General features: G+C 48.7%; 1 protein-coding gene across 1 annotated transcript in view; it reads right to left on the bottom strand.

The window, feature by feature from the left end:
- Positions 1–25396, bottom strand: part of ZHX3 (zinc fingers and homeoboxes 3) — a 35159-nt gene that overhangs the window by 4538 nt on the left and 5225 nt on the right. Inside the window, exons 2-3 of the mRNA XM_009275526.1 lie at positions 25071–25177; positions 4–2575 (exon numbers count right to left, since the gene is read on the bottom strand). Of these exons, the coding sequence (XP_009273801.1) occupies positions 4–2415 (2412 nt within the window). The 5' untranslated portion in view covers positions 2416–2575; positions 25071–25177. The remainder of the gene's footprint in view (positions 1–3; positions 2576–25070; positions 25178–25396) is intronic.

Here is a 25396-nt window from a genome sequence, read left to right as displayed (position 1 = left end):
TGCCCACTTCAGCTGCCCGTTCTTGTAGCCATACCGGCTGTCCCCGAACCAGCGAATGACCTCGGCCCGCGGCAGGCCCGTCTGGGAAACGATGGCGTCATACTCCTGGTTTGTGGGCCGCTGGGTCTGCACGAACATTTGCTTCAGCAGATGCCGCTGCTGGGCCGTTTTTTTAAAGTTCAGTTTGGTTTTTGGAGGGGTGGGCGGCCGGCTGGAGCTGCCATCCCCTTTCTCGTTTGCACTGGCCCCCGGTAACTCGCTTTTGCCATTGGACTCGGTCACTCGGAGGTTTTTCAGGTTGATTTTGATGGGACTCACTTTCCGCTCCACCGAGTTCGGGTTGTTGCTGGAGACATCGACTGAGCCATTTTCACTCGTGGCCCTCAGTTCATCTGAGGAGTCTTCCCCTTCCACGCCGCCATTTTCCGCCTCCTCCTCCTCCTGCCGAGCCGCCTCCTCCACTTTCTTATTTTCCTCCGCCACCTTCTTCTTCCTCCTCTCTGAGAACCAGCTATCAATCTCCCTCCGTGTCATCTTCGTTTCCCCCCTCAGGCGGTTCACCTCTTCCTCCGCAGGAAGGGGATTTTGGGCAAAACTGCTCTCCAGAGCCTTCAGCTGCTCCGGCGCCCGCTCTTTGTACTTGGTCGGCGTGAAGTCGGGCGCCTGGTGCCATGCCTGCCGCCGCGGTGGGTGGTGAGGGGCCGGTGTGGCCGCTGCCGCTGCGGGGCTCAGCTCGGCTCCTCTGGGTGAGATGTCGAAAGCTATTTCGGGCAGGGAATCGAGAGCGCTGTCTCCAGGGAAGACGGCCCGGCCGCCTCTCATGTTCCTGTAGTGGTACCTCCTATCACTGAACCATTTTCGAATCTCCTTGGTGGAAAGGCCCGTGATTTTTGTCAGCCGCTCGACTTCGGCCTGGCCAGGGAACTGGTTTCTGCAGAAGCTGCCTTTCAAGGCTGAGAGCTGCTCGTGGGACTTCTTGTTTTTGTACACGTTGGGATCCAGGAAGGTCTGCGAGGAGATCGCCGGGCAGGCGGTGAGCAGCGGCTGGCCGCTGTTGACCACCTTCACCCCCGACGCGTTGCTGGAGCTCACTGTGCTGTGCTGCGCTGCCGGCTGTGGCTTGGGGGCAGAAGTCACCGCCAAGGTGAAGGAAGAGCTGGTGCCCTTCAACCCGTTTGCCATGATGGGCTGCGTGACCAGCAGCCCCCCCGTCCCCTCCGGCTGCCCCACCACATGGCCCGGTAAAGTCGCCTGAATAAGATGGGGGACACTCCCGGGATTTGCAACCAGTGGCGTGTTCAAAACTGTAATGGTGGGTTGCGGCACAGACTGAATAACAGTGTTGAACATCTTCTTCCTGGCATCTTCGATCTCCTCCGGTGACCAGCTGATGCCCTGCTTCAACCTCTGGGCAGTGAACCAGATCTTTAGCTGCTCTTCTGGGTACTTCGTCACCACGGTCAAGTAGCAGAGCTCAGCTTTTGTGGGGTAAGGGAACTTGTGGAAAGAGTTTTTGAGGAAGCTGTTGGAGTCCATGGCGGCATTGTACGTCGGAATGCTGCTCAGGGGGATCATCACCTTGGGAAGGGACTTGGACGTAGGTAGTTGCTGATGCAACGGGGGTTGCTGCTGCTGCAGTGACACAAGTTGTGCAACACCCGCCTGCAGAACAGGCACGTTTCCTATGATGGAGCCATTCACTATATGAGATGATTTTGTCGAACTTGCAGTGGGCTGGCTGACCGGCACAGACCCGTTTGGGAATGAATGCTCTCCGTCTTTCACCTCTGACTCACTGCCCAGCTGACTTGACACATTCTCCTTCAGCGTGTGGATTTTTTTGGCCTCCGGTTTACCTTTCATTATCTTCATGATGGGGGTTTTGGTAATGATAATTTCAGACTGGCCGTCCACCCCTTCTTCAGAGACCTCTCCCGGCAGGTCATGGCTACTGGCGGCCTCACAGAGACTTTGCTCCACAATTGTATGATTGTCCTGCTTAGCCACCCTCCAGATGAAGCTTGTTTCGCCGGCGTGCAACTCTGCATTGTGGTGCAAGAGCCCTTCATGGCTATTTGCCAGAAAGTTGCACGCAACACATGCAAACGCAGGGTCTTTGCTAAAGTCTAAGTGCTCAGAGTCCAAGTGCCCAAAGAAGTGATGGACGTCTTGAGATCCAAAGTCACAAGACTTGCAGATATAAGTGTCACTATCAGCAATACCGCGGTGCCCGTTAGACAAAGCTCCGTTATTATTGTTACTGGCACCACCATCACTAGCTGTTGGCCCTTCCACAGGAGCATCTTGTTGCGTTCCTTCACGATCACCTTCTACAGCGTCCAGTTCAGTCTCCTGAAGCACCAGTGTTTTTACTGGTATCATGCAGGGAGTTGTGGATTTTCTTTTGCTAGCCATGACTACAATTGATCCAGATGATTATTTTTCTTTCACTTTAATGAAATTAAAATTTAAAAAGCGCTATTGCAAGTGCTCTGTGGTCTAGATTCCAGCAAATTCATGATGTCCAAAAGAGTTGTTGTCAAATGTTGACAAATGTTCATATTTGCCACTGAACCTGAGGACAAGGAGAGGGAGGAGGGGTTAGTTCCCTTGGCATTAGACAAAGCACAACTGTCCTGGTATTTAACTGTTTCACTCGATAAATCATTTTCAGCCTCTTTCGCTGGAAAAATTTAACTTGACCTTGGATTTACTGTATTTTCACACACACAACCTGTGAATTACCTGTTTAAAAACAAACACACAAACATGCCTCTTTTACAGCCTGCATCAAATTCTCAACTGAAGAGGAAAAGTGCCGAAATTTCCCCTCGCTCTGCCCTGCCAAGACCCATCACCAGTATTTCGGCAGGGAGAACCGTGCCTGGGCTCCCTGCGTGCCCAGGCTCCCGGCTCAGCGGCACACAGGAGGTGATAGCAGGCAGGGTCACCCTCGGAAAGCCGCCTGTTTTCCATCAGAAAAACCTGACGAAAAATCAACACGTTCCCCACAGAACGTTTCAATTTCTTCAAAATTGGCATTTTCAACCATCCTATCGGGAAGTTTCTCGCCAGCTCAAAGCACCATGCCCGTGCCAAGGGCCTCTGCCTGCAGAGGCGCCTGGAGCTCTGCTGCAGGGAGCAAGAAGGCTGCAGCCAGGTCCACGTATTTTAGCCCTCCTCGCTCAGCAAGCCTGCAAAGTATTTGTGAGATTCCTTCCCCACCCCGTGCATGCTTCGTTACTGTTTAAACAGCATCTCTTGAGTCTTTGTCTGGAGCTGCAGAGAAAGTAAGGCCCCAAAACTCAAGGGCAGCATCACACACTTGTTGCCTCCCCCTCCCACCACCTTTGCAGCTCTTGGCATTCACACAACTCAGTGACTCAGTGCGCTGGGGGTATTTCCGAAGAAAGAGTAATTTCTCTGCAACACGAGCCCATTTTGCCGGGCTTGGGGTGACCAGAGATCTGTCACAGTTTAAAAAAAAAAAAAAAAAGGAATAATTTTTTCTCTTCTTTATTTTTTCTGAAGCTAAAGCAGTTCCCGAACTGCTCCAGCCTGTGGAAGGCCAGGGCATTAGCCACAACCTTATTCCTGGCCTGATGTAGCTTTGCCATCTGCACAGCGGATGCTCGGTGCCCCAGATCACGACCCGAGGGCAGCAAAGCTGTCTGCTGTAGCTGGCACCAGGAGTCACTTGCCTGGTGACGGTCGCAACAACAGGGAGGGCAGCACATCCGAGGGAGCAACATCTCTGCCTTAACCCCTCTGTCAACCTTTTATACAGCAACTCTGCTTTTTTTCTTTTAAACACAGGGATAAAATGGTATTTTTCCAGATTGCAAGGTCACTTGGAAGCATATGGACGCACTGGTTCATATTACAAAGACTCGGTGCCAGATTTTCCTGGGATTTGCACTAACGGCAACTGAGCTTTATAAAAACACTCATAAAAACTTGAACTTAAATTAAAAACAAAAAAAAGACCAACTTACCATCCTATCAGATGACTCACAGAGGTAACTCCTATCCATTACAGCAGTTGCGCACCAGTAGCTTTCTCATATCAGATATTCTGAGCTGATCTCATGCACTGAGAAATGCAGATCGGGCAAATGACTTTGTGGTGCTTATGCAATACCTCCTCTGCTTATTTTTGTCGGTAGCTTTTAGAACAGAGGAATGAAAGGTCCTAATGCAAAAAAAAAAAATCAAATGGAGGAAGTACAATTTGACCTCCCTAACTTCATTAGAAGTTTTTTAAAAAATTGTTCTGAAAGCTGACATCATTTTTTCCAAACAGGAGAGCCTAGATGGCCGATTCTGGCCTCAGCAACTCTCAGGCACCATTTAAACGACTGATGGGAAAACGTAACTTCCCGTTAATGTGGGCTGATCTGAGATTACAAAACAGTCCTGTAAATAGTGTTAGTCATCACTGAACTTGGCATCAGAAAAGACTGTTTGCTATGCTAAAGCTTCGTGAAAGGCTAGAAATTATAACTTTAAAAAAAAAATCTATAAATAAAAAAGGTATTAAAGCTGCGATCTTGATTTAGACAGTGCGAACTGCGTGTTCTCAATACCTGCTTTATGCCACTCTCATCCCACCTTTTCGTGGTTAGTCTTTCCCTCTGCAGAGGGCCAGAAAGTTATGCATTAGCATTAGCAAGTCGAATACTTGGATGACTATGAATGGGCTTTGCTATTCAGAGGGGAACAGCATCCATTTGACACCAATCCCAAGATCCTCATTTTTGATGCTAAGTTAAATATTACACAATCTAGCAGGGTACAATGACCTTTCCAAGTCGAGTCAATTAGGAAAAAAACAATAAGACCAGCCTGAAGGCTACAAAATATAGCTTTAAAGGCTGAAAGGAGTTTCATGTCAGGGAAGCAACGGTAAAAGGGAATTCTTATTTAATTCTATTCTGCAGCTCTAACACAGGCCAGGGAGAAACTGCTGGGCCCTCTGCAAGGTTTTTCACTTCCAGCAAACTCCTGATAGAGATCCAGTTCCAGAGCCTCCATTACTGAGACAGCTCGAGGCCCAGGAGGATCTTACCTAATGTTTATGGAGTCACCAGATATCAAAAAGATGATTTTTATCTGTCAACAGAGTAAATTTGATACAGAGCAACGGAGATACACAAAGACCCCCATTGTGCCACGTTAACGGAGTGCCTCTCCCGAGCACGCCGTCACTATTCTTTTGGGTAAATGTGAATGGCCTGACCCACCTACAGAGAACCTAAAAGCTCTGCATTTCATTTACCAGCACATTTGCATCGAGCTCTGTGCTCTCTCCAACAACTTTCGTTAAAAATGCAATCAAAGCGGCCCCAGCCGCCACAGCTCTCCTGCTGGGGCTCCAATATTAATGCCACCTGAGAACACAGATTGCAAATTTAGCTGGAAGTGAATCACAGTGCCAATTTACTGGGAAAAAAAAAAGTTAATCAAGTGTACTGTTTGTCCGTTTCATTTCCATGGAACAGTTGCATAACCACATGTTCGGAGCATGTTTTATTCACTGCTCACCTTCTGGAATGCACTAATACTTTAATACACCACTAATATATAACAGAATGGATAATTCACCGATTTCTCCGTCATTAAAGTAAGCACGGCTGTTTTGATGGATAGGTAAAGTAATGCGGAGCATGTTTTATTCACTGCTCACCTTCTGGAATGCACTAATACTTTAATACACCACTAATATATAACAGAATGGATAATTCACCGATTTCTCCGTCATTAAAGTAAGCACGGCTGTTTTGATGGATAGGGTAAGTAATGGCAGAAAAAATTAATTAATTAAAAAACAGCCTTACAATGGAGCTCCGTATACCACCACTGCAAATGCCTCAGACCAAGCTGTACAGCCATGTATTATTTTATGATTAACTGGAGCAAAGAGACATTAGCTGAATGGAATAGCTGGCAGTCAGGAAGACAAAGGGATTGTACTTAAATTCATGGTTCCTATTTAATTTATACCTGCTAATTTAATAGTGAGGTAGCAGAGTAAGCAGGTCAAATGACCTGTGCACCTAAACCTGCCACCGTTGTTGGAAATTTGAGGGAAAACTGACTTAAAGCAGAGTCAAACCGATTCAGTCCCAGCGATGCTCCCAGAGAAACTAATGCTGGAAGGGAAAGGCTGCCCAAAGGCTCCTTTGGCCAGGCCGGATCCCAGCCCAGCACGTGGCTGGGGGTACATTTCTCTCCTATCTAAAGCACTAGGAACTGACCCTGGGGCTGATGTGTGTTCGGACAGTGAGACAACTGTGCACACCCCGCTCCCGTGACAGGGCAGAGCAGCCCGGCCTTTGCACAAGGCAGGCACGAACCCAGGTGAACGGCTTGGGTTGGGCTGTGGTTCCCCCTCCCTGATGTACAGCCGCGATTGCTTGTCTGCACAGCTCCCAACTTAAAACAGTTAAAAAAATCACCACGGGAAAGCTCTGCTCCACTGGTAGATGCAGTTTTACGCTGTTGTCACCATGTCATGGCTACAGGGACAGCCAGATTGGTGGCCACCCATCAGTTTCTCAAGGGCTGCGGCTCAGAAGTGACAAGCCCCGTACTCGGAGCCAGTGGTGAGGACGGGGGAACTGCAGGCTCCTGCACTGCCCGGGTCTGCTCGTCTCTCCTCCGTGTAGGAGGCCCACAAAGGCCACATGCTAGCGACCCACCTCCAGCTTACAAACAAGCAGAAGGAACACCACAAGACGTGCTAGGCTACGATTTCAACTACCCCTAGCGATTCAGAAAATAATAATAGAGGAGGAAAATGGAAACTGTTAAATCTGGGGTCCTAATCTATGAAAACAGCGCAGCATTTCTGCTAGACACAGCCCAAAACCTACAGTGCTGCTATGAGCATTCCCCTCCTGCAACACCTCCCGTACCAGCCCTCCTTCCTCCCCAGCACAGGAGCCTTCCCGTCCCCACCGGCAGGTCCAGGTACACACCGCTAACCCTCTGCAGAGCAGCTTTGCCTCTGCTGAGGAAAACAATGCCGAGATCGGTCAAAGTGAGCTTAGCAATTTCAGAAAATTTACTTCTGCAGAGATTAACAAAGGGAGGTTTCGAAATCTGCACTGCTGAGTACGAACTTTCAGCTTTTTCCAGCTTGGCTGGATATAACTGGTTTGGTTTTAAATGTTTCAGTGAATTAATGAGTTCGGTTGTTAATGCAAAACATTCATTCTGCACAGTGCCAAGGTCCCCAGTTAGAAGATTAATTTTTGTGACCTTTTGCAAACCTCGCCTAGAAACAACCAGAAAACCCACCAGGCAGCATCACCGGCCAGGCAGCGCACAGCCGGGCACAGCAGCTCTGGTCCCACCGCCCAGGCACGGGGACGATGGGACAGCCGCCCTTCTCTACCCCCAGCCCAGCCACCTCCTGAGTGCCCTATGCTCACGCTGGGGACAAGGCTCCACGTGGACACGTAGGATGGCTACGTGCTCTACTGTGGGCTCTGGTGTTTGATGCAGCTCTGCTGAAAAGTAAATGCTCAGTTAAAAAAAAAAGAAAAAATCAACACCAAAATAGAAATAAAATAACAGTTTTCTCAACACTTTCGGTGCCTGCTAGGCAGGCAGACACACTCCCCAGGTCAGGGACAAAGTTGATGTTTCTGTCTCATACAAAGCCAAGCACAATATTGGCACTTTAAATAATAGCGGTTTGATTTTAAGCTGAAACTCTGCAGGCCCCGGCTGATAGCATAATATGGAGGGGGAATCAAAGGAGGAAAAAAAGTTGACGTCTGAGAGTTTTTGTCTCTCCCCTTTAGGCTCTACCTCCAGCCAGGCCCAGAAGATGCACATCTGTCTTTGGGAAGTCCACAGATGATGACTTCCCAACTCCCCACAGGTAATTAGCAAGTAAAGGTCAGTAGATAAAAGATCCCTGTGGCCAGCACCAACGAGCGGGTGCTCTCTGCGGCACCCAGACCCGAGGGCTGAGCTGCCTTCCCCTTCCCACCACCAAGCACCCCAGAGGGAAATCCCACCGTGTTTCGCAGCGGGTCCCCCCCGGCACGGCAGGCACACACTTTGCTCTGGGCAGCACTGGGTGCCAGCTCAGTAGCCTGGGACTGGGTGCATTTACCTGGGTGCTGGGGAGGGGAGGAAAAACAGGTCCACGCAGCAGCGAGTGCAGGTGTATGAGGGGCACAGCCCCATGGCTGCCCCTGTTGCCAGCCACACCAGTCCCGGGACTCTTACTTCTCTTCAGTTGGGCATTAACATTTGTTCTGCAGTTGGAGTCCGTTCATGACAAGTCACGTAGGAGTTTCACCAGTTTTATTAATTTATTGCCAAAACGTACCCAGCGCGGGCTGGCAGGAGAGAGGAAGGCTGAAGACTCCTGCACTCTCCAGACCCAGGTGAGAAGGGGCAAAGGGTTGTTCCCTCACCAGAGGCTGCCCCACACCAACTCTAACCTGGGTTTCATCGCCACAGACTTGGAGTCACAGGCTTTGGTTACAACAAAAGCGTAACAAAGCACGGGGAAAGGGCATGCAGCAGCATCACCAACGGGCTTCGAGGGCACCGTCCCCTGCCAGGAACAGGGCAGCTACTGCTAATCCATCCCAGGGACACGCTATGTGGATGGACACACTCCGGCAACTTGGCAAAGACCTCTCCAGGCGACATCCCTGTGGTTCACTACGGACAGACGCAATTAGAGTGATCAGCCCACCTCTCTAGAGCAAATCCCAACTTCCCAGGTGCGGACGGGACCTCTCTTAGCTGCACGAGCATGGCTCTCTAACAGAGAAGAAAAGGCAAGATTTGGCAGGGTTGAGCTCCTCTATTCCCAGTCTGTGGCAGTGTATCCCGGCTAGCTGGGATCCAGCCATCCTCCCTGGGTAACTGTTTGCAAAGCCTGCAGCTGGAAGGGAAGTCACGGGATGGGATCATCTCCAGCAGCCTAAAAACACCAGCAGCAGAGCATCACCCTGGCTCCTGGCAAGCGGTGTGCATCTCCACACCGTGCCCTTGCCTAGGGCTGGCACCTGTAGGTAGCATCTGCCACCCAGAGCTGGTCCATAACCCAGACCAAGGTCGTGACACACTTAATTCTTTTGGGGTTGAACCCCATACGGGACAGCAAGCTCCCATGAATGAACAGTTAATGAGATTTTCCCCTCCAAAGCAGATCGCTACTGCACTAACACTGCAGGCACTCACAATTCAGGTGCTCTCAACAAGAACAGGGAAAGCAACCAGCAGTAAAATAACCACAACCCAAGAGAAGCCACGCAGGCAAGAAAAGCCTCTTCGCATCTTATTATTTTGCACTGCACAAATGTACAAACACACGCAGAAATTTCAGCAGTTTCGAGCTTCAAGCAGCATCACATAGTCAACATTTGTACTAAGGAACAATTTCTCTTTATGTCGACTGGTCAGGGTGCTTTGTAGCTTAAGCCTGGCTTTGAAAGCGCGTGTACAGTCTAAAGGCAGTGGAAGCCAGTTGACCGAACAATCGTATTCATTCTCCATTACTTGGCAGGCCTAGAGTAGAAAAGCGTCTTTCCCATTTAGGCTAGTTAAACAGAGCTATTCATCAAAATTTTGCCCTTCTACAAACTGCTGTACTTCTCCATTTAAAATTTGCCTTTAAGAGAAGACCTCTCTCCTCTGCCCCTCAACACTCCTCATCGCCCTGTTTCAAGTCGTCACCCATTTACGAGCTGTGTTTTCGGATTGCTCTCGAGCTTCCAAAACAGCAGCAACTCGCCTTTGCCGTCGTTACCTGGGTAGAGGCTGGCTTGCTGCCTTAGCACCCGGGGACTAACAGTAATTATCTCTGCTTTTTTTCAGATGAGCACAAAACCGAGCGAGATGGAAGGCTAGAAAGGGGTGGCTGAAACAGAACGCGATTAGAGTATAAAAATAGGTCACTAGGATAATATAACCTTTAGACTATTGGCAATGTGCCCCCCTTAGAGACAAGCCTGCGTGCTATATTTCAGGAAAATGTCAGGAATAAAAAAAAACCACAACGCACATCAAAACAAAACCACTGATCATCCCTTGGAGCTTTGCATGCTTCTGTTTGAACATCACTAGCATTAATTCACTCACTCCTTTTCCTCTGCCCTCATCCATTTGATTGAGCACAAAATAAATGTTATGCAATCATACCATTAACATCTTCCAAAAAAAATAAAAATCTCTTTTGGCATAGAGGCTTCATTACAGATTTACTCCGAGTTACACTACCTTAGCAGGGTTCACAGTCCCAGCATCCCAGGGACCCACCTCCGTAGCTTCAATCCTCACATTTTGCCCATGTTGCAAAACATTCCTGGCGTTCCCCCAAAGGAAAAGGTCCAGCAGACCGATAATCATCTCTCAACAGAGCCAGCTCCGAGGTTAACGCTACCAGCAGAGGACACCAGACAGCATTAACGGAGCTTCAAGAAGTCCCTCAGCTCATCGGTATCTGGGTCTCCCATCACCTCGCACTCAGCTGGTGAATACCAGCAGGTTGGTTTGTGCCTGAACAGGACAGTATGAGAGCATCGGTCGTGTTTATAAATGCACAGGAGCTCCGATTTCAGCCCCTTGTGCTTTCTCTAGGAGGTCTTCTTTTTGCTTGCATTGTCAGGGATCTGTTTGTGATTGCAGCTTGATCACAGGCACCTCAAACGGCCCCACGCAGGTCAGTAATATTCTGCCACACCACGTTCGAACTTTGCTACACGCCTTGCGATCCCACGCTTAGAGCTTATTATCAAGCATCACCATTTAGGTAGGGCAAGACCAGCTTTGGCAGACGCAGCCCTTTGGAATGCATGTGAAAAGGGGTAGGTTACACCTAAAATATACTTCTTTGTATTTTTATTATCTGAAATTGCTGAACTGGCTCCAAGCCAAAAAACTATCAGCGAGCTCGGAGTAAAGACTCCCGGTTCCCAAAGCAAAATGAGAACCAGAGGTAGACCTTGGTCCATGTTAAATTTGACAAGGGTCTGTTTGTGATTGCAGCTTGATCACAGGCACCTCAAACGGCCCCACGCAGGTCAGTAATATTCTGCCACACCACGTTCGAACTTTGCTACACGCCTTGCAATCCCACGCTTAGAGCTTATTATCAAGCATCACCATTTAGGTAGGGCAAGACCAGCTTTGGCAGACGCAGCCCTTTGGAATGCATGTGAAAAGGGGTAGGTTACACCTAAAATATACTTCTTTGTATTTTTATTATCTGAAATTGCTGAACTGGCTCCAAGCCAAAAAACTATCAGCGAGCTCGGAGTAAAGACTCCCGGTTCCCAAAGCAAAATGAGAACCAGAGGTAGACCTTGGTCCATGTTAAATTTCTGACAAGGGTACTCGAGTCCTTTAAATCAGCAGGAAACTCTCGGCCAAGCTGGCGAGGAGTTCACAGGTATGAGCACCCGATAGCAACAGAGCACGCGAAGCGCAGAAGCCCACCGTGCTCTCAGCGCTGCTGCAGCCTGCCCAGTCCCAAGGAGTCATTTTGGGGGAAGCCTCTGAGCCCGTGTTTCTGAAGCACTTCTGCTCACGACCCCACTTCCAGGTTTGCACATCCACCTCCATATGGGTGACCCTATTTAGGGGCCATCACCCCAGATTCGGGAACCTCAGCTCTAGATGCTAGCACAACATTTATTGCTAAAAGAAAACCAGCGTCAGCTTTTATACCAGCACCGAAACGATCCCGCTGCAGAACCACAAACCCAAAAGCCTGCTAGAGGGTCACACGGTTTTCTCACCGAGCATCCAAGTCCTTGTGCAATGAAGAAACGCTTGCTGAAGACAGGCTGATCACCAGTTACTGAGCGGCCACCTAAGGGACAGACCCGCAGCAATTCCAGGGAAATAAAGAGTGTCCAGAGCTTTAAAACAAGATGTGGGTGGGAAGGACTAAACCGAGCTACTAAATAGTACCAGACAGCAAGCATAGGGCGCTGGAGCCCATCTGCAGCACAGACTGAAGACTGCTACAGTGCTGCAGCCCCTTCCCAGCTGAGCATTTTTGGATTACTTCATCTACCGTGCCCTTTTCCAATATGCTAGCTTTGAACGCTGCGTTACGTTCTGGCTCAGCATCAGCTCCCATTCCCCCGCTTACAGTTGCTATAACCAAAAAGACAACTGCAAAATACTTGGGCTGAAAGTAAGGAAACGGAGTTTGGCAGGTTGGGATCGTGGATTTTTTTTTTTCCCCTCCCCCGTGGATCCTGCTTCAGAGTCATTCTTTCAGACCTTGAGCACAGCCGATAGCTTTTGCAGCTTATTGAATCCGCTGGTTTATGGCAATGTTTTTCTGCTCACTGAACTGGCTCATTCTTTCAGCAGAACAAACTGTTCCACGTTGAGGCAGGAGTTGGCTGTGTTTTAACAAAGGATTTTTCCCTTCTGACAGTGTTTTGCAAAAGACCCAAAAAAAGGAGTTTGGAGCCAAGTTACAAAAGGTCAGGAGAGGCAAGTCAAGCACTGGGTGTAGTTCCTGTATGTCACAGCCAGTCAAGGAAATGGGTGGGGAGAAGAGGAATGGCATTTCGAGCTGCAATAATATGTACAAAGTGATATTAATGAGGAATGGGCTTTTGAATGAGGATGGCAAGTATGCAGGCACTATAATTTTTGCTTTACAAGACCAGGCTTGTTTGTTAGGCTGAGGTCTCCGCAATCATTTACCCATGTGAAGTATGCATTTGAGAGAGTTCAAGCAGCAATAGTAGCAAGAAAAAGGCAGTCATCTTTGCTTCCCCTCCCCAAGCTGATTTCAAGCAGCTACCGTACTCTCATCTCCCGTCAGCCAAATGAATATTCAAAAGGCTTTTGCCAAGCGAACGACAGTCAATCACCAGCACAATGCCGGGGGAAAGAAATACTGGGCTGAGAGACCTGCGTGGGACCGGCACCTTGTCTCCCCCCACTCTGCTCTAGCATCCCAACCATTTTTAATGCCGGGCAAAGTACTCCTGCAGAGGTTTGCAGAGGCCGCTTTGCCTGCTCCTTTCCCTGCCACGCAGTGGGACAACACCGCTAAAGCAGAGGTGCTGCATGGAGGATGAGCATCCACTAGCGAGGGTGCTATGGGTGGTCCCAGCAACACAGCCCTCCCTAAGGAGCTGACGACAGATCTTCCCTTTCCTAGAGGCTGGGACCACAAATGTTTTCGGCATTGGTTTCTGGTGAGGTCCCACTCCCTGTTCAGCAGCAGCAGCTGGCAGGGCCAGGGTCTTTCTGTGCTACGCATGGTGCATGGACAAACCAAGACGGTTAACTCTGACCTTGCAGATGCTGGGAGGAGGGGAGCCAAGGAGATCTGCAACAGTTGACAGTATGTCATGCCTAATACTCAAGCTTTTCCAGGCCTCAGAGGATCCCTGAATAGAAAGAAACCACCCATCACTGGAACACAGCCACTTTTGTGGCTGGAAGGGGCAGATGTTCAAACCCATACAACAATGCAACACAACAGTTGAGACTGTAAGTGGAGAATGCTGCATCCACTTAAAACTGAAGAGGGAAATTAGGGACACCATCTAATTCTAGAACTACCATTTGGTCCTGATGCTTACAGTTCACATACCTACTTTGCAAGAGTGGCACAGGGTTTTCTTCCATTGCCTTAAATAGACAATACCCTGGCCTAAAGCGTTGAACCACAAGAACTTCAGAAGCATATGGTCAGACCGGCAAGTTTCCAGCTCCTTCAGCTGGAACACCATTTTCCAAAGAAGTCCAGCTCCTTTCTAGTACCTACATAAGTGACAGACTTCCACATCTAGTCACTTCCCAATAGTTCCTGCTGGCATGGACTAGGGCAGACCATTAAGCATCCTAACGGCCAAACCCTTTGCTGAGACATGCCTGATGGGAAGCTGAGCTTCAGAAGTCCTCCTCACCGCAGCTAACATTAGGTGCTCCACCACTCAGTTGCCGAGAAGAGCAGGCATGGAGAAGTACATAGTCCCTACCACCAAACCCTCATCCACTGATCCCTGAGACCTCACAGGGGACAACCTTCTCCCTTTCTCTGAAATACTCACCATTTCTTTTAGGATTGATAGTAAGAGAAAAATGGATTTGGGATTTCATTCGAGATCTCCATGGGCAAGATCCAGGCGTCCGAATTGCGCACCTGCCAGCCAAACGCAACCCTTGTCATCTGCTCTCTGGTTTGAAAACTGTATTTGTTCAAAACCATTTGTCAAGCCACCCTGGACGGTACGCAGAGATACAGAACAAAGTTCAAGGGTTATTTGTGATCTGAACCATGCTTGTCAGGACTCTTCTCTTTCTCCAGCTGTTTAGTGACACTTGGAATGGGTTGTCCTTACTGGAGAGTCAATTATTTTTTTAGTTGAAAACCCACCATTCTCTGTAGGTCAGCTGTGAGCTAAAAGCATCCCAGTTATTTACTGCTGGAAGCAAAAGGAATTTCCTTGCTCTCAGAAGACAGACATTTAAAATAAGTTTCAAGTACAGTTGTGATAAACAAATCATGTTCTCCTCCTCTCCCTCTCCTGATTTTTTGTTTGTTTTTTAAATCATGTCTGCTGGTCTAACCAACCTTTTCCTTAGCTGCCCTCTGTGACTCCTCATTTAAAAATTTATTCTCAAGGATGCAGGGGAACTATAGACATCTTCCAAGGAAAATCAGCAAAGCCAGATCCCTGCTTTCAGAGCTCTCCCTTCGACACTCGATTCCCCAGGGACCTCAATTTGAACACCATTAAAAAAAAAATAAACCACCAAATATTTGGCTTTTTTCCCCTTCCTGTGAAGAGTGGAAGGTTAGGAGTTAGGTGGTTACCTTCCTACAGGGGACACGGGCTCAGGATTTCGGCTCTCTGATGATGGCCAGCCGGTGGAGTCTCTTACTGGCTGGAAGACGAGCTCACCAGCCCATTCCACCTACCCTGCTCAACAGCTCGGGGATGGAAAGAGCTTTCGGCAGACTGATGAGGAAGACAAGAGGTGTTCTAAAACAGTATGATGACCCAAGTAAAGGCTTTGGGGTTTTGCACTGAGCTCTCCTGCAAGCCTTTATTCAAAATATTGATGTACTTATTAATTTGTGGATCACGAGGCCTTGATACAAGGAGATTAATTTAAAAAAAATCAGGCACACTGGGAGAATTGCTTCCTCGCCATGTGTTAGCGAGTCTGCCCATGAAATGCCAGCAATTACTAAGCCTCCACTCTGTATTCAAAGCTCTATACAATGGAGTTTATTATTTTTAAGCCTTTCAAACATCAATGGAGCGAACTTAAGAGCGCTATTTGGAAGATTAAGATACGAACACCACTATATTATTCAATTTAGCTCCAACACTGAGCACTTATTTCTGTAAAGAGTAACAGCTAATACTACATTTCCAACTGCCAACAGAGACAAATACTTACAGCTTTAAGTCACATTGCAGCATGGTCTTGTAAACCAAATTTAGGAAATGAGAACAAGGAAATTACTATTATTATGCAAATACTGCCCAATTACTGCCAAGCCATACCGAACCGATCTTCAGGTCTTGGCCATAGGCTTCAAAAATACACCTGTAGAAATTACAACCCGAGGAAATGCCCGGGTTGCTTTCTGTGCGTGCAGCCAGGTGTGAAGTTACTAGTGCATCTCCAACAGCTGTATTAGATGAGTTTTCTGAACATTTTATATGTTCACACAAGTGCAAAGAGACTTGCTACCACCCCACCGCCCCAGCTCATTGCCTGCTTAGGACAGTCCCGCAGAGGAGAGCGGGAGCTCTGGGTTTTGACAGCGACGTGCCAACACCAAGGGCTCCTGCCACGTGTGTTTGGGCCTTGCTCCCACAATCTCAGCCCGCGTGGTAGAAACCTCGGTCCCGTCCCCACAAGCGGGTGCTGGCTCACCTTGAAAGAATGACACCACTTGCTTTTCCAAAGAGCTCTGCGCAGCCCCCTTTGCAGAATTAAGGCCGCTGCTCAGCCGCATTGCTGGCTCGGCTCCCCAGTGTCCTATTTTGGGGCCTTTGCGGGTGCCATAGAAACACATAACAACTCAAGCTGGGAGGGACCGCTGGAGGACATCTGGGCCAACCCCCCCACTCCCAGCAAAGAGTTTCCATCAATTCTTCACTAGGCAGGCGAAGCTGCCTATCAGTACCAAGCTCCTGTTTCCTATAAACTTCTGCTGCATGGATACAGAACAGCTTTCTGGCCACTTGTGTAATTTACAGAGACCATTGAGTAATACTTCTTTCAAAAATCCAGATGAATTGCTCAAAAAAAAAAGAAAGAAGAAAAAAAAAAAACCCCACCATAAATGTAGACAGGTTCCAGGACTTTTTGCCCCTTCCTCTAACAACAGCAAATAGAGTTTACTAATAGCTGCTTTATTTGCCCAAATCAGGCAGACAGGTGACATAAAGGGGAGCGATGGGAGAAAAAAGGGAAAGGATTTGTGCCTGTTTTCTATCATTACGCTGCTTAAAGGAGAGCCGACTGCTGCATTTTGCCCTCTTGAAATCATCCCACCCTTTGCAAACAATTGTTTGCGAGTTAGACGAGACTGGGTGCAGGGCTAGCAGGATGGGAACAGCATCCTTCCAGGGGAATAAGGGAATAACCAAGGCATGAAAAGAAATGAGTCAATAAAAAAAAAAATCAGTTTGCCTATTTGAAGGCTCTCATTTCATTAGAGCTAATTTATCTTGAAGCCTTTGGAGAAAAGCTGTCTTTCAGGGAACTAAAATTTCCCAGCCCTTCAACCGAGCATGGGAAAGTTCTCATTGCAAAGTATACCATGGATAACAGAAATATTTCTGATTTACACCACCAAAAGCGTCACGGCCTAAGTTACAACCTCAGACAAACAGAAAACAAGACTTCCTCCTCCTTTTTCAGAAAGAAATGAAGGGTGGTTTCATTACACCAGTCTAAAACGTTCATCATCATTAGGGTGAACGGCGCAGTATATATCATTAAATCTGCTTAACGTAACTAAGAAAACAACAGGATAAACTAAACTGCAGGAGGAGTCAGCGCAGGGGACCATAATGTAAAAATAATATTTCTGCTCTGTCAGCAGGCAGTCTGCAAATACAGGAATGGGGATGACCAGCTGGCTCGGGGGCTTGGTAATGGCATGATGGAGCCTTTCATTTCTAGGGCAGCAGTCCAAATCGTAGCCACGTTAGCAGAACGTAGTCCTCCAGGCATCTGCTTTCTTCCTTGGGCTGGGAGAGAGCAGACTTGGAAGCATCTCAATGATATTGCACCAAAATGACAGCGTGTCACGCTGGATAAAGCTCAGGACAGCAGGAACTCCCTCCATACACAAGCCCATAATCACTTGCTGACAAAAGATTAAGCAAATAGATGTCTATGGTGTCGGGGGAGCAAGGGGAAGAAGTGTTCACAGTCTGCAGGACTCATCCCCAATCAAGTCAGAAGCAGAAGAGGTAGCTTCGCAGTGAAACCCCGCAAGGGTAATGCTCTTAAGATCAATCACACGAATCCTTGCGTCAAGCTGCTTACCCAAGTGGCCAGGATCAGGCAGAGCAGCCGAGCGAGAGAGTTCGTTAAGTGAACTCTCCCTGGATTAATGCTGTAAAACTGTACATACCTCCCAGTGACAGCTGGGAAAGTGGTTTGCAGCACTGTCCAAAACACTGAAGAGCTATACTGCCACTCTTTTTAAGGTTCTTCTAGACCATCTGCTTTCACATCAAAAGGACTCAGCAATCACTAGGGGCGGCACCCAAAATTCAGGGCCAGCTGCTATCTGTACCCTTCATCCTCTCCCCCCTTCTAAAATCAGGCACAAGTCTCATCACCACCTGGCAAGTGCTGGTGAGTGGTGAAAAGCTGCTGGCGAAGAAGATACCCTCACATTTTAGGTTACACAAGTTGCCATCTTGGGCAAGGTCCCACGGGACTGCAGCTCCCCGCCGGCCAAGCCTTGCTCGCAGGAGGATATTCGAGTTACAGTGAGCAACACACCACTTGCCGTCCCCCAGAGCATACAGGTGTTCTGAAACTGTTCACCAGGGATCATCTACGTTAGGGCATTGCTGCTAGCCTCCTCCTCGTTGCCTGGCATCTTCTCCTCTTCCCTCCCTTCCTCTGCCAGCAGTTATTTCATGGCATTTTAGATTCTCCCCAAGGGACACTTGCTGAGCCTCTCCCCAGAGCACCTCCTTTTAGGATCTTCCAGGAGACAACTCTGAAGGCTCTCGGAAGTCACACGTCCGTGTGAACTTCCATACACATGCACGCCAGCCTGGAGCTCACCCTCCCCAATGTACAAAGCAGCTTGAACAATTAGAAGGCCCACAACTTAGGGAAAAGTCTACGGCCTTAAATGTGCGTTGTGCCAGCGTGAGGTTCACACAAGCCACGCAAGGGGAGAAGAAGGTGGTTAGACAGGATAAGCACCTGAAGATACCACATCCCCTATATCGACAGTATGATTTCTTCCCTTTTACCAGTGTCAGGCCTGCTGTTCAAGACACAGTTTTACCGCGGGAGGGTTCCCAGCTACAGGCAGAGTCTAAGGGAATAGCTGGCAGACCTACCTGAAGTCTGAGGTTTACAACCCCCTGGTCTAGAAGCAGCCCCAACCTGTTATCCTGCCCCGAACAGCACGAGCTGCCAGCTGCCCAGCCTCACAGCATCCCACCCGGCACGTCATTAAATAACTCAAGATACCTTGAAGAGGAAAGGGTTTGGGGTTTTCATTCTTGGGAAGGGCAGAATGGAGATGAAAGCAAAGCTTCTGTCCAAAAGGGATGGATTTTCCCAGCTGCTGGGCCACGCCTCTTGCACAGGTGATAAAAACTTCATACAACAAATATTCACACCAAAGATGAAAGAGCTGGCCCCAATTTACATTCTGCTGCTAAGTTGCTTTGGTGTACTTCTCAACAGCCTGCACAAGCCATTGAACCCAACTATATGACCAGAGGCAAATACACATATCTGTATTTTTCGTTATTTCTGGAGAGTCAGATATTCCCCAGGAGCATTTTTACCCACCCACAAACACCACGAGGCCTGATTTTCTGCCATGTCTCAAAGACGTTCATTTCCATCTACTCAACCACAGCACCCCACACCAGCTGGAGCTCAGCCGCCGCCGGAGGTGCTGACACGGGGCGGGGGTCTCAGGCCAGCGGCTCTCCTGGATCTACCCCTGGACCATCAGGCTCTTGCAGAGGGAAGAGGGGCTGCATGCCATCAGGACGAAGGCGGTTCAGCATCACTCCTTCTGCAGCTCTGCTGCACCTGAAACACAGGCAGCTGGAGGCAGCTCCTGCCAATGCCTGGATGTGGCTGTCATGTGGAGGCTTCCCACGGGCTTATCCCATGGGAATGGCAAGGGGTCTTCATGACACAACGCGGGAGCCAGCAAGCCCCCTGCCTTTCCAACCAGGAGGTTTTAGCACGTTTCAGGGATGTGGAAAAGCCTCTCACCATTTAGGAATTGGTAAAAGGGGTGGTCAGCGCTGTTACCCCCCACTGCAAAGATGAAACCGAAATGGAGAGAAGTTACCCCCCACTGCAAAGATGAAACCGAAGCGGAAAGAGATGAAACAATCTGCCCGAGGTACGTCCGCACGCTGCAGTGGGGAGCAGCTCCACATGCCAGCATCTCTTCTTTATTCACAAAGCTGTCGCCTCTCCCTAGCATCCACCCGGATTTAAAGCAGAAAGGCAGCACAGGAGCAAACACAGAAGACTACATTAAAGGAAAACTTCATGCGGAGGCCAAAGGAGCACCAGAAACCTGCCCTACCCAAACTGGCTGTCGATTTAAAGCTAAAAGAAAAACTGAAAGTGATGCTAAGGAAGGCTTCTCCGCTCAAGGAGCAATCACCTTGCTAGTGCATGTCTGCAGTTATGCAGGGAGCCCCAGGATCTCACAGAGCAAGAGCTCTGGGCATCTGTAAAACCATTTAAATGGATCATCCTGTTCTGTTGTCCCCAGGAGAACAGAAGAAAGGCCCATGAGATAGTCATGCTTTCTACTCCATCCGGGTTCTTCACACACTGACTATGGAAAAGGGTAGGGACCGCCTTCCCACTGCCACAGCTCCTGGCTGAAAGGGAAATGCTGTCACCGACGTGCTACAGAAAGGGAAATGAGGCACAGAGCAATTTTAAATAACTTGCCCAAGGTCACAGGAAGCTTATAGCAAAGCAAGTAATTGAACCCAGGACTTGCGAGTCCCCAGTCTAGTTATTTATCAGAGATCATCCTTTTAATGGGTCACCTTTAGTCAGAAACCTTCCCAGTTTGCATACAAAAGCACTGCCAAGAGATTATGCTGAATTATATTGGCACAGAGAATTATTATGAGTTTCCCTTCCAGCCCAACACGCTCAAAGGGTTGTTTTGGAAATAAAATAAAATAAAACTTGCAGCATGTTCAGTGTGCTGGAACAGACAACTCGCCGAGCGCTGCAGACAGCTGAACCACCAAAGTGTTTGTAAGGCTCCAGATCAAGGTGGGAGATAAGGAGGTGTTTTTCCTCCGCAGTTAATCACGTTGTTTTGAAGGGTGGCCTCCAGTGAGGAAGAGCTTGCCAGTTCCTGAGTTTCACCTTGGATTTGCATCTTCGTTCATAAATACCTCTGGATGAAACAGAATATTGCAGCCTTACCACTGAGCCAAACATCAAAAAGCCTTTCCCTTTGCACGAGGCCTCTCCTTGAACCTGGCGTGCCATCAGTTTGTGTTGCTACAAAAAAACCCGAATGCACTTTACCCATGCTTTCATGGGCCACGGGCACAGCTCTTTGCCTTCCTAAAGAAAATCTGCCTACAGCATCTCTCAGCATACCCCAGTCCATTCACAGAAACTAGAAACGGCCTTCGCTGGAGCCTTCCGTACCCTCAGGGTACCCTCACCGGGCAGGGCTGGTTGAAGGCATCTCGGTAGCATCCAGGCTGGCTGCTCCTGCAAGTCTGTGGGGTGAGGACGGCTGCTGTTGGTGCCCCAGCAGTACCACCTCCCCACGTACCCCGATGCCTTCCTGGGGGACAGCTCGCCTCGCTCAGAGAGCCCAGAGGAACAGCAGAGCCCGGGCTGCAGCATCATTCCGTGCCCCAAACCCCTCTGACCTCCAGCACGGGGAGAAGCCCACGCACATGCAAACAGGAACAGCAGAACCAAATCCTTCTGATAGACAGATGGAATTTTTAATACAACAGACAATCAAACCACATCCGTGGATATCTACAGCACTCAGATAATTTTCAGCTGATGATAAATAGTGAAAGTGTTGGGCAATAGGCTTGGAAAGGGCCATAGAATTTGCCTTTCGCGCAGTACAATGCGGGCTGCACAGGGGGGAGTCAAAACAGTCAGTGCGGGGCTAGCCAAGAAGTTTATGCAGCGTTTAAGCATCCAGTGGCCTCATCTTTCTGGGTACAAGCAATTTAATTTGTCACACTGATATTGTATGTATGTCCTGAGCAGATAGGTCAGTAAGAAATAAGACTAGGAAGGGAGGAGTGAGGGAAAGGGATGCAAGGGCATCAGGAAAACAGCGTCTGAGCTGCAAGTTGGGAAAACTTTACAGTTACACATACTGACTGGGGAGATATGAAAGTGAAAACAGAGGTAGACCACTGCAGTCAGTTCCCAGAACAGCTTCACAGCTCCACGCTCAGGGCCACAGCCGCCTGCCTGGGGAGCGATGAGCATTATTCAGTGCTAACCCCCAACCATCACCTTCCCAGGGAGCACCAAACTCTGTTGGCTCAACAGGAAGAGAGAAGATAAAAAAAGAGAGAACTTCGCCTCCACTAAGACTCTGTCACAGAAAAAAACCCAAGCGCTACCAAATTACATGGATAAAGGACAATTCTGCTTTGCAAAGCCTTCGAGTGGGGAATTCTTTACTTTGCGCTCTGCTGCAGATTTGCAGGTGAACATTTGCTCTCAGGAAAAATTTCTCTCTCAGGGTGGGGAAATTAAATATATCTTTTCCCCATCTCTTCTTTACTGGCAGAGCAGAGGCAGCTGTTCGGCGGAATAGCCCATCACAGCCGTGTGAGCACGGTAACCCTGCCCCAGCCCATTTTGCTTTAAGGCTACTCACCAGAAGACCTTGCTGTCGCTCCGCAACACCTGACCATAAACCCCGGTGAGGAGCACGTTCAACGCTGTAGCCGGGACCAGAGATTTCACGCAGAACACCCGGTTTTGTGAAAGCACCATATGCTTTTCACGCCATGGGTCCTGTCTTCAGTACAATCACGCCGTCTGACCGGGATGAACCCCTCAGCCCTCTGCGAGGGCCAGCTCAGCAGAAGCACCTCCAGTAGGTTATTAGCAACAAGACCATACTAGCAGCCGTGGGCCTCCAGATCCATGGGCCCTAAACACAGGGATGAAGAGGCGTGACACCAACTATGCCAAAAATTTGCTTGCTTTGAAATCCTACTCCTGCTTATTTATGTTACAGGAGTACCCAGAGGCCTCAGCCAAGCCAACATCTGCCCCGCAAAGCTCAGGCTGGAGAAGTGCATTTGCACATGTAGTGGCCACCTCCACATATAGCTCCCGCCCCGTGGCCAGTCACAAGCAGCTCATAGTTTTGCAGTAGAAATAAATAATAGCCACGGCCCAGGTTTTGAGGAGAGGAGGTGCAGCAGCGAGGCGGGCAGGCTGCAGGAGAGCTCCTGCACAAGTGCTGGGAGCCAAGCCACCGGCTGGACGTCGCGGACACTGGTGTCCCTGGGGCTTTTCTAGTGCTCCCGTAGCGGAGCTAAGCTCTGCCTCCCAGCAACCAAAACACGCTGGTGAAACCGCTGTGCACAGAGCAGGACGGTGCTCTGCAAACCCCCGCAAGGATGTAGAAAAGGTTGTTAACCTAAACAGACAGGTCTAAGATTGATTCATAGGAAGGACGAAATCAAGAGGTAAAAATAACATTTCCAACACACCAGTGACATACCGAGCCCTTAATCCAACGGACTATTTACAGGTCAAGAGCATTCCTTGCTGCTCTTACCTTCATCTGTAAGGTCTGAGTCAACAATGGCTTTGGAGGAGCCTGTCTGAAGGCAACAGGCAGCCCAGGGAACAGCCAAGCCTGAGAACTGGGATTTGCAGGAGGGGAAGGGAAGTTAAATAACTGAAGGGACAACTAAGCACAGCTCACTAGATTTTGCTCCACAATCCAAGCGCTGAAAGTTGAAAATTCAAAACATTTCCTCCCTGAATGCATTAAATTCCCATTTTCTTATTTCAAAGTCTTCTACTTGCTTCAGCATCCAGATATGCACTTCCCAAATGCACTGCTAGGAATAGGGTGTTGTAAACAAAGCTTTACAAAAAAGGAAGGTTAACACACAACATATTTTTCCCATTACTTCAATACATCCTGCAAGCTCCGCAAGCTTGGTAAAGAAAGAGTCTATTTAAAAATCTAGGGTGGGGAAGAATTAGCTCACCAAAACCATAAACAGATTTGCTTTGCACTTTCAGTCCAAGAGAAAAACAAGACGGGCTATGTGCATATTGATGCACACAATAGCACAACCATTTTAAAAACAAATGAATTGGGAGGGAGAGGACACCAGAGGAGGGTGGGGAGAAAGGAGGAGTGGAGAGAAAGGGGCCAAGTCCTAGAGCAGAGATCCTGAGATAGCTTCTTAAAGCTCCCTAAGAAGATATTGGAAAGCCTCCGTGTGCCAGCGCAGGACCACGAGCACACAGAGAGGATGACACATATTGCTACAATGCCACGATCTGTCTCTGGATGCAAGCCCTTGAGTAATAAACGACATTATTTTCTGCAGATGTAACACAAAGGAATCCTTCCCACTTACCCAGTGACCTTCCACACCAAGCATCCAAATACATTATTACTATCTTTCAGTGGCAAATACCAAGGGATATAAAATTTAATTCCCTTCTCCCTACTCTCCCTCCCAAGAGGCCCCGACTCTGTTTACCAAGTCGGAGAGAAGCTACAAAAGCTTCACCCTCTTCCTCCTGCTGAATTCTCCATCTATAATGGTAAGACAACCCAGAGAGCAACAACCTTCACTGCGTTTGCAAGATTACTGCCATAAGGTGTTTGAGGACCCACCTTGTGTGCAATGAATTGGGGCAGCTTCAAGGAGGACAGCTCTCGGAGGCTGAGGGTGCACGTGGATCCCAGCACATCACGTGCTACAGCAGGGTCCGTTAGTTTATTCCTACCAGTTTAACAGACTGGATTTAGCCTGCAGAACTGGAAGTGTGTCAGGAAAGCTACAGCAAACAGCATCAGTCCAGTTGTACTCCCAATGCTGATTATTTAATAAAGTCTAGAAACAAGCAGTCTCCAGGCATGCCACAAGCTGGGTAGAAATCACTTTAGGATTTGAAAATCCCCATTTCCATGGGGACACTGTCATTTATCACACAGCCATGAACTGGGTGAATGAATTCCCCGCCAGTCTGCTCACTAAGGCTTAACCATAGAGCTTCGTTTCTTACAAATAAAATGGCTTCGCTCTGGTATGAGACCCAATTTCTTCTTCAAAAATCTGGAACAGCATAATGGAAAACCAGAGTGTTATTTCCAAGCACACGTCTTCCATCCACAGAAGCCAAGGAGAAAATGCATCGCTCTCCTGACCCCTCATCCACAAGACGGGACAGATGAACATTTATTGTTATATGGATTCTTAGGGGTGGGGAAAAAAATAAATCAGTGGTCTAGCACAAAGATAGAGGAGCACCAGCCAGGAGAAGAGTACAAACACACAGGACATCCGAACTCTGTCCTGCCCCAGGCGTGACATTCAGAAGCAAAAAAAACCCTACCCCCTTCTCAGAGAGCGCTGGGAGCATAACCCAAGACCTGTACTGACCATGGAGCATAGCAGGGCTCAAAGGTTAACGGAGCAAACCATTGCATGACCACTTATTTCAGCCCTCGGGCTAGAACAGCCTTCATAGAAGAAACCTGCAATACACTGAAATACGCCAAATCTCTCTGCCCAAGCTACATAAGACAGAAAGCTGCATGGTGCACACTGCACACGGGGCCTGAGGTGGCAGCGGTGACCTACCTGCACGACGGACCACGACCTTGGCTTGTCGTTCTCCAGTTCCTCCTCGACGCTCGCGTGCATCTTTAAAGTGCCTGCAGTCGCTTCAGCTGCGCCGGGATTCAGGGCTGGAAGAGAAGACGTTACACCAAAAATTACTGCTGCACCTCCGAAGGAGAAGGTGACCCTTGGTTAGTAAAGGCTAAAAGTAAAAACAAAACACTGATCAGTTTAAGGTGTCTCCCAGCTCATGCTGTCCACCCCGCCGTGCTCCCACAGTACATCCTCACTGAAGCATCCCAAAACACATACCTTTGATTCCCCCCCCCCCCCATTAGATACTCAGT

Source organism: Aptenodytes forsteri, unplaced genomic scaffold, assembly GCF_000699145.1.
Source record: "Aptenodytes forsteri isolate BGI_AS27 unplaced genomic scaffold, ASM69914v1 Scaffold369, whole genome shotgun sequence".
Classification (NCBI taxonomy): Eukaryota; Metazoa; Chordata; class Aves; order Sphenisciformes; family Spheniscidae; genus Aptenodytes; species Aptenodytes forsteri.
The sequence above is the reverse complement of the archived record's forward strand: the minus strand, read 5'-3'. Positions and strand labels throughout refer to the sequence as shown.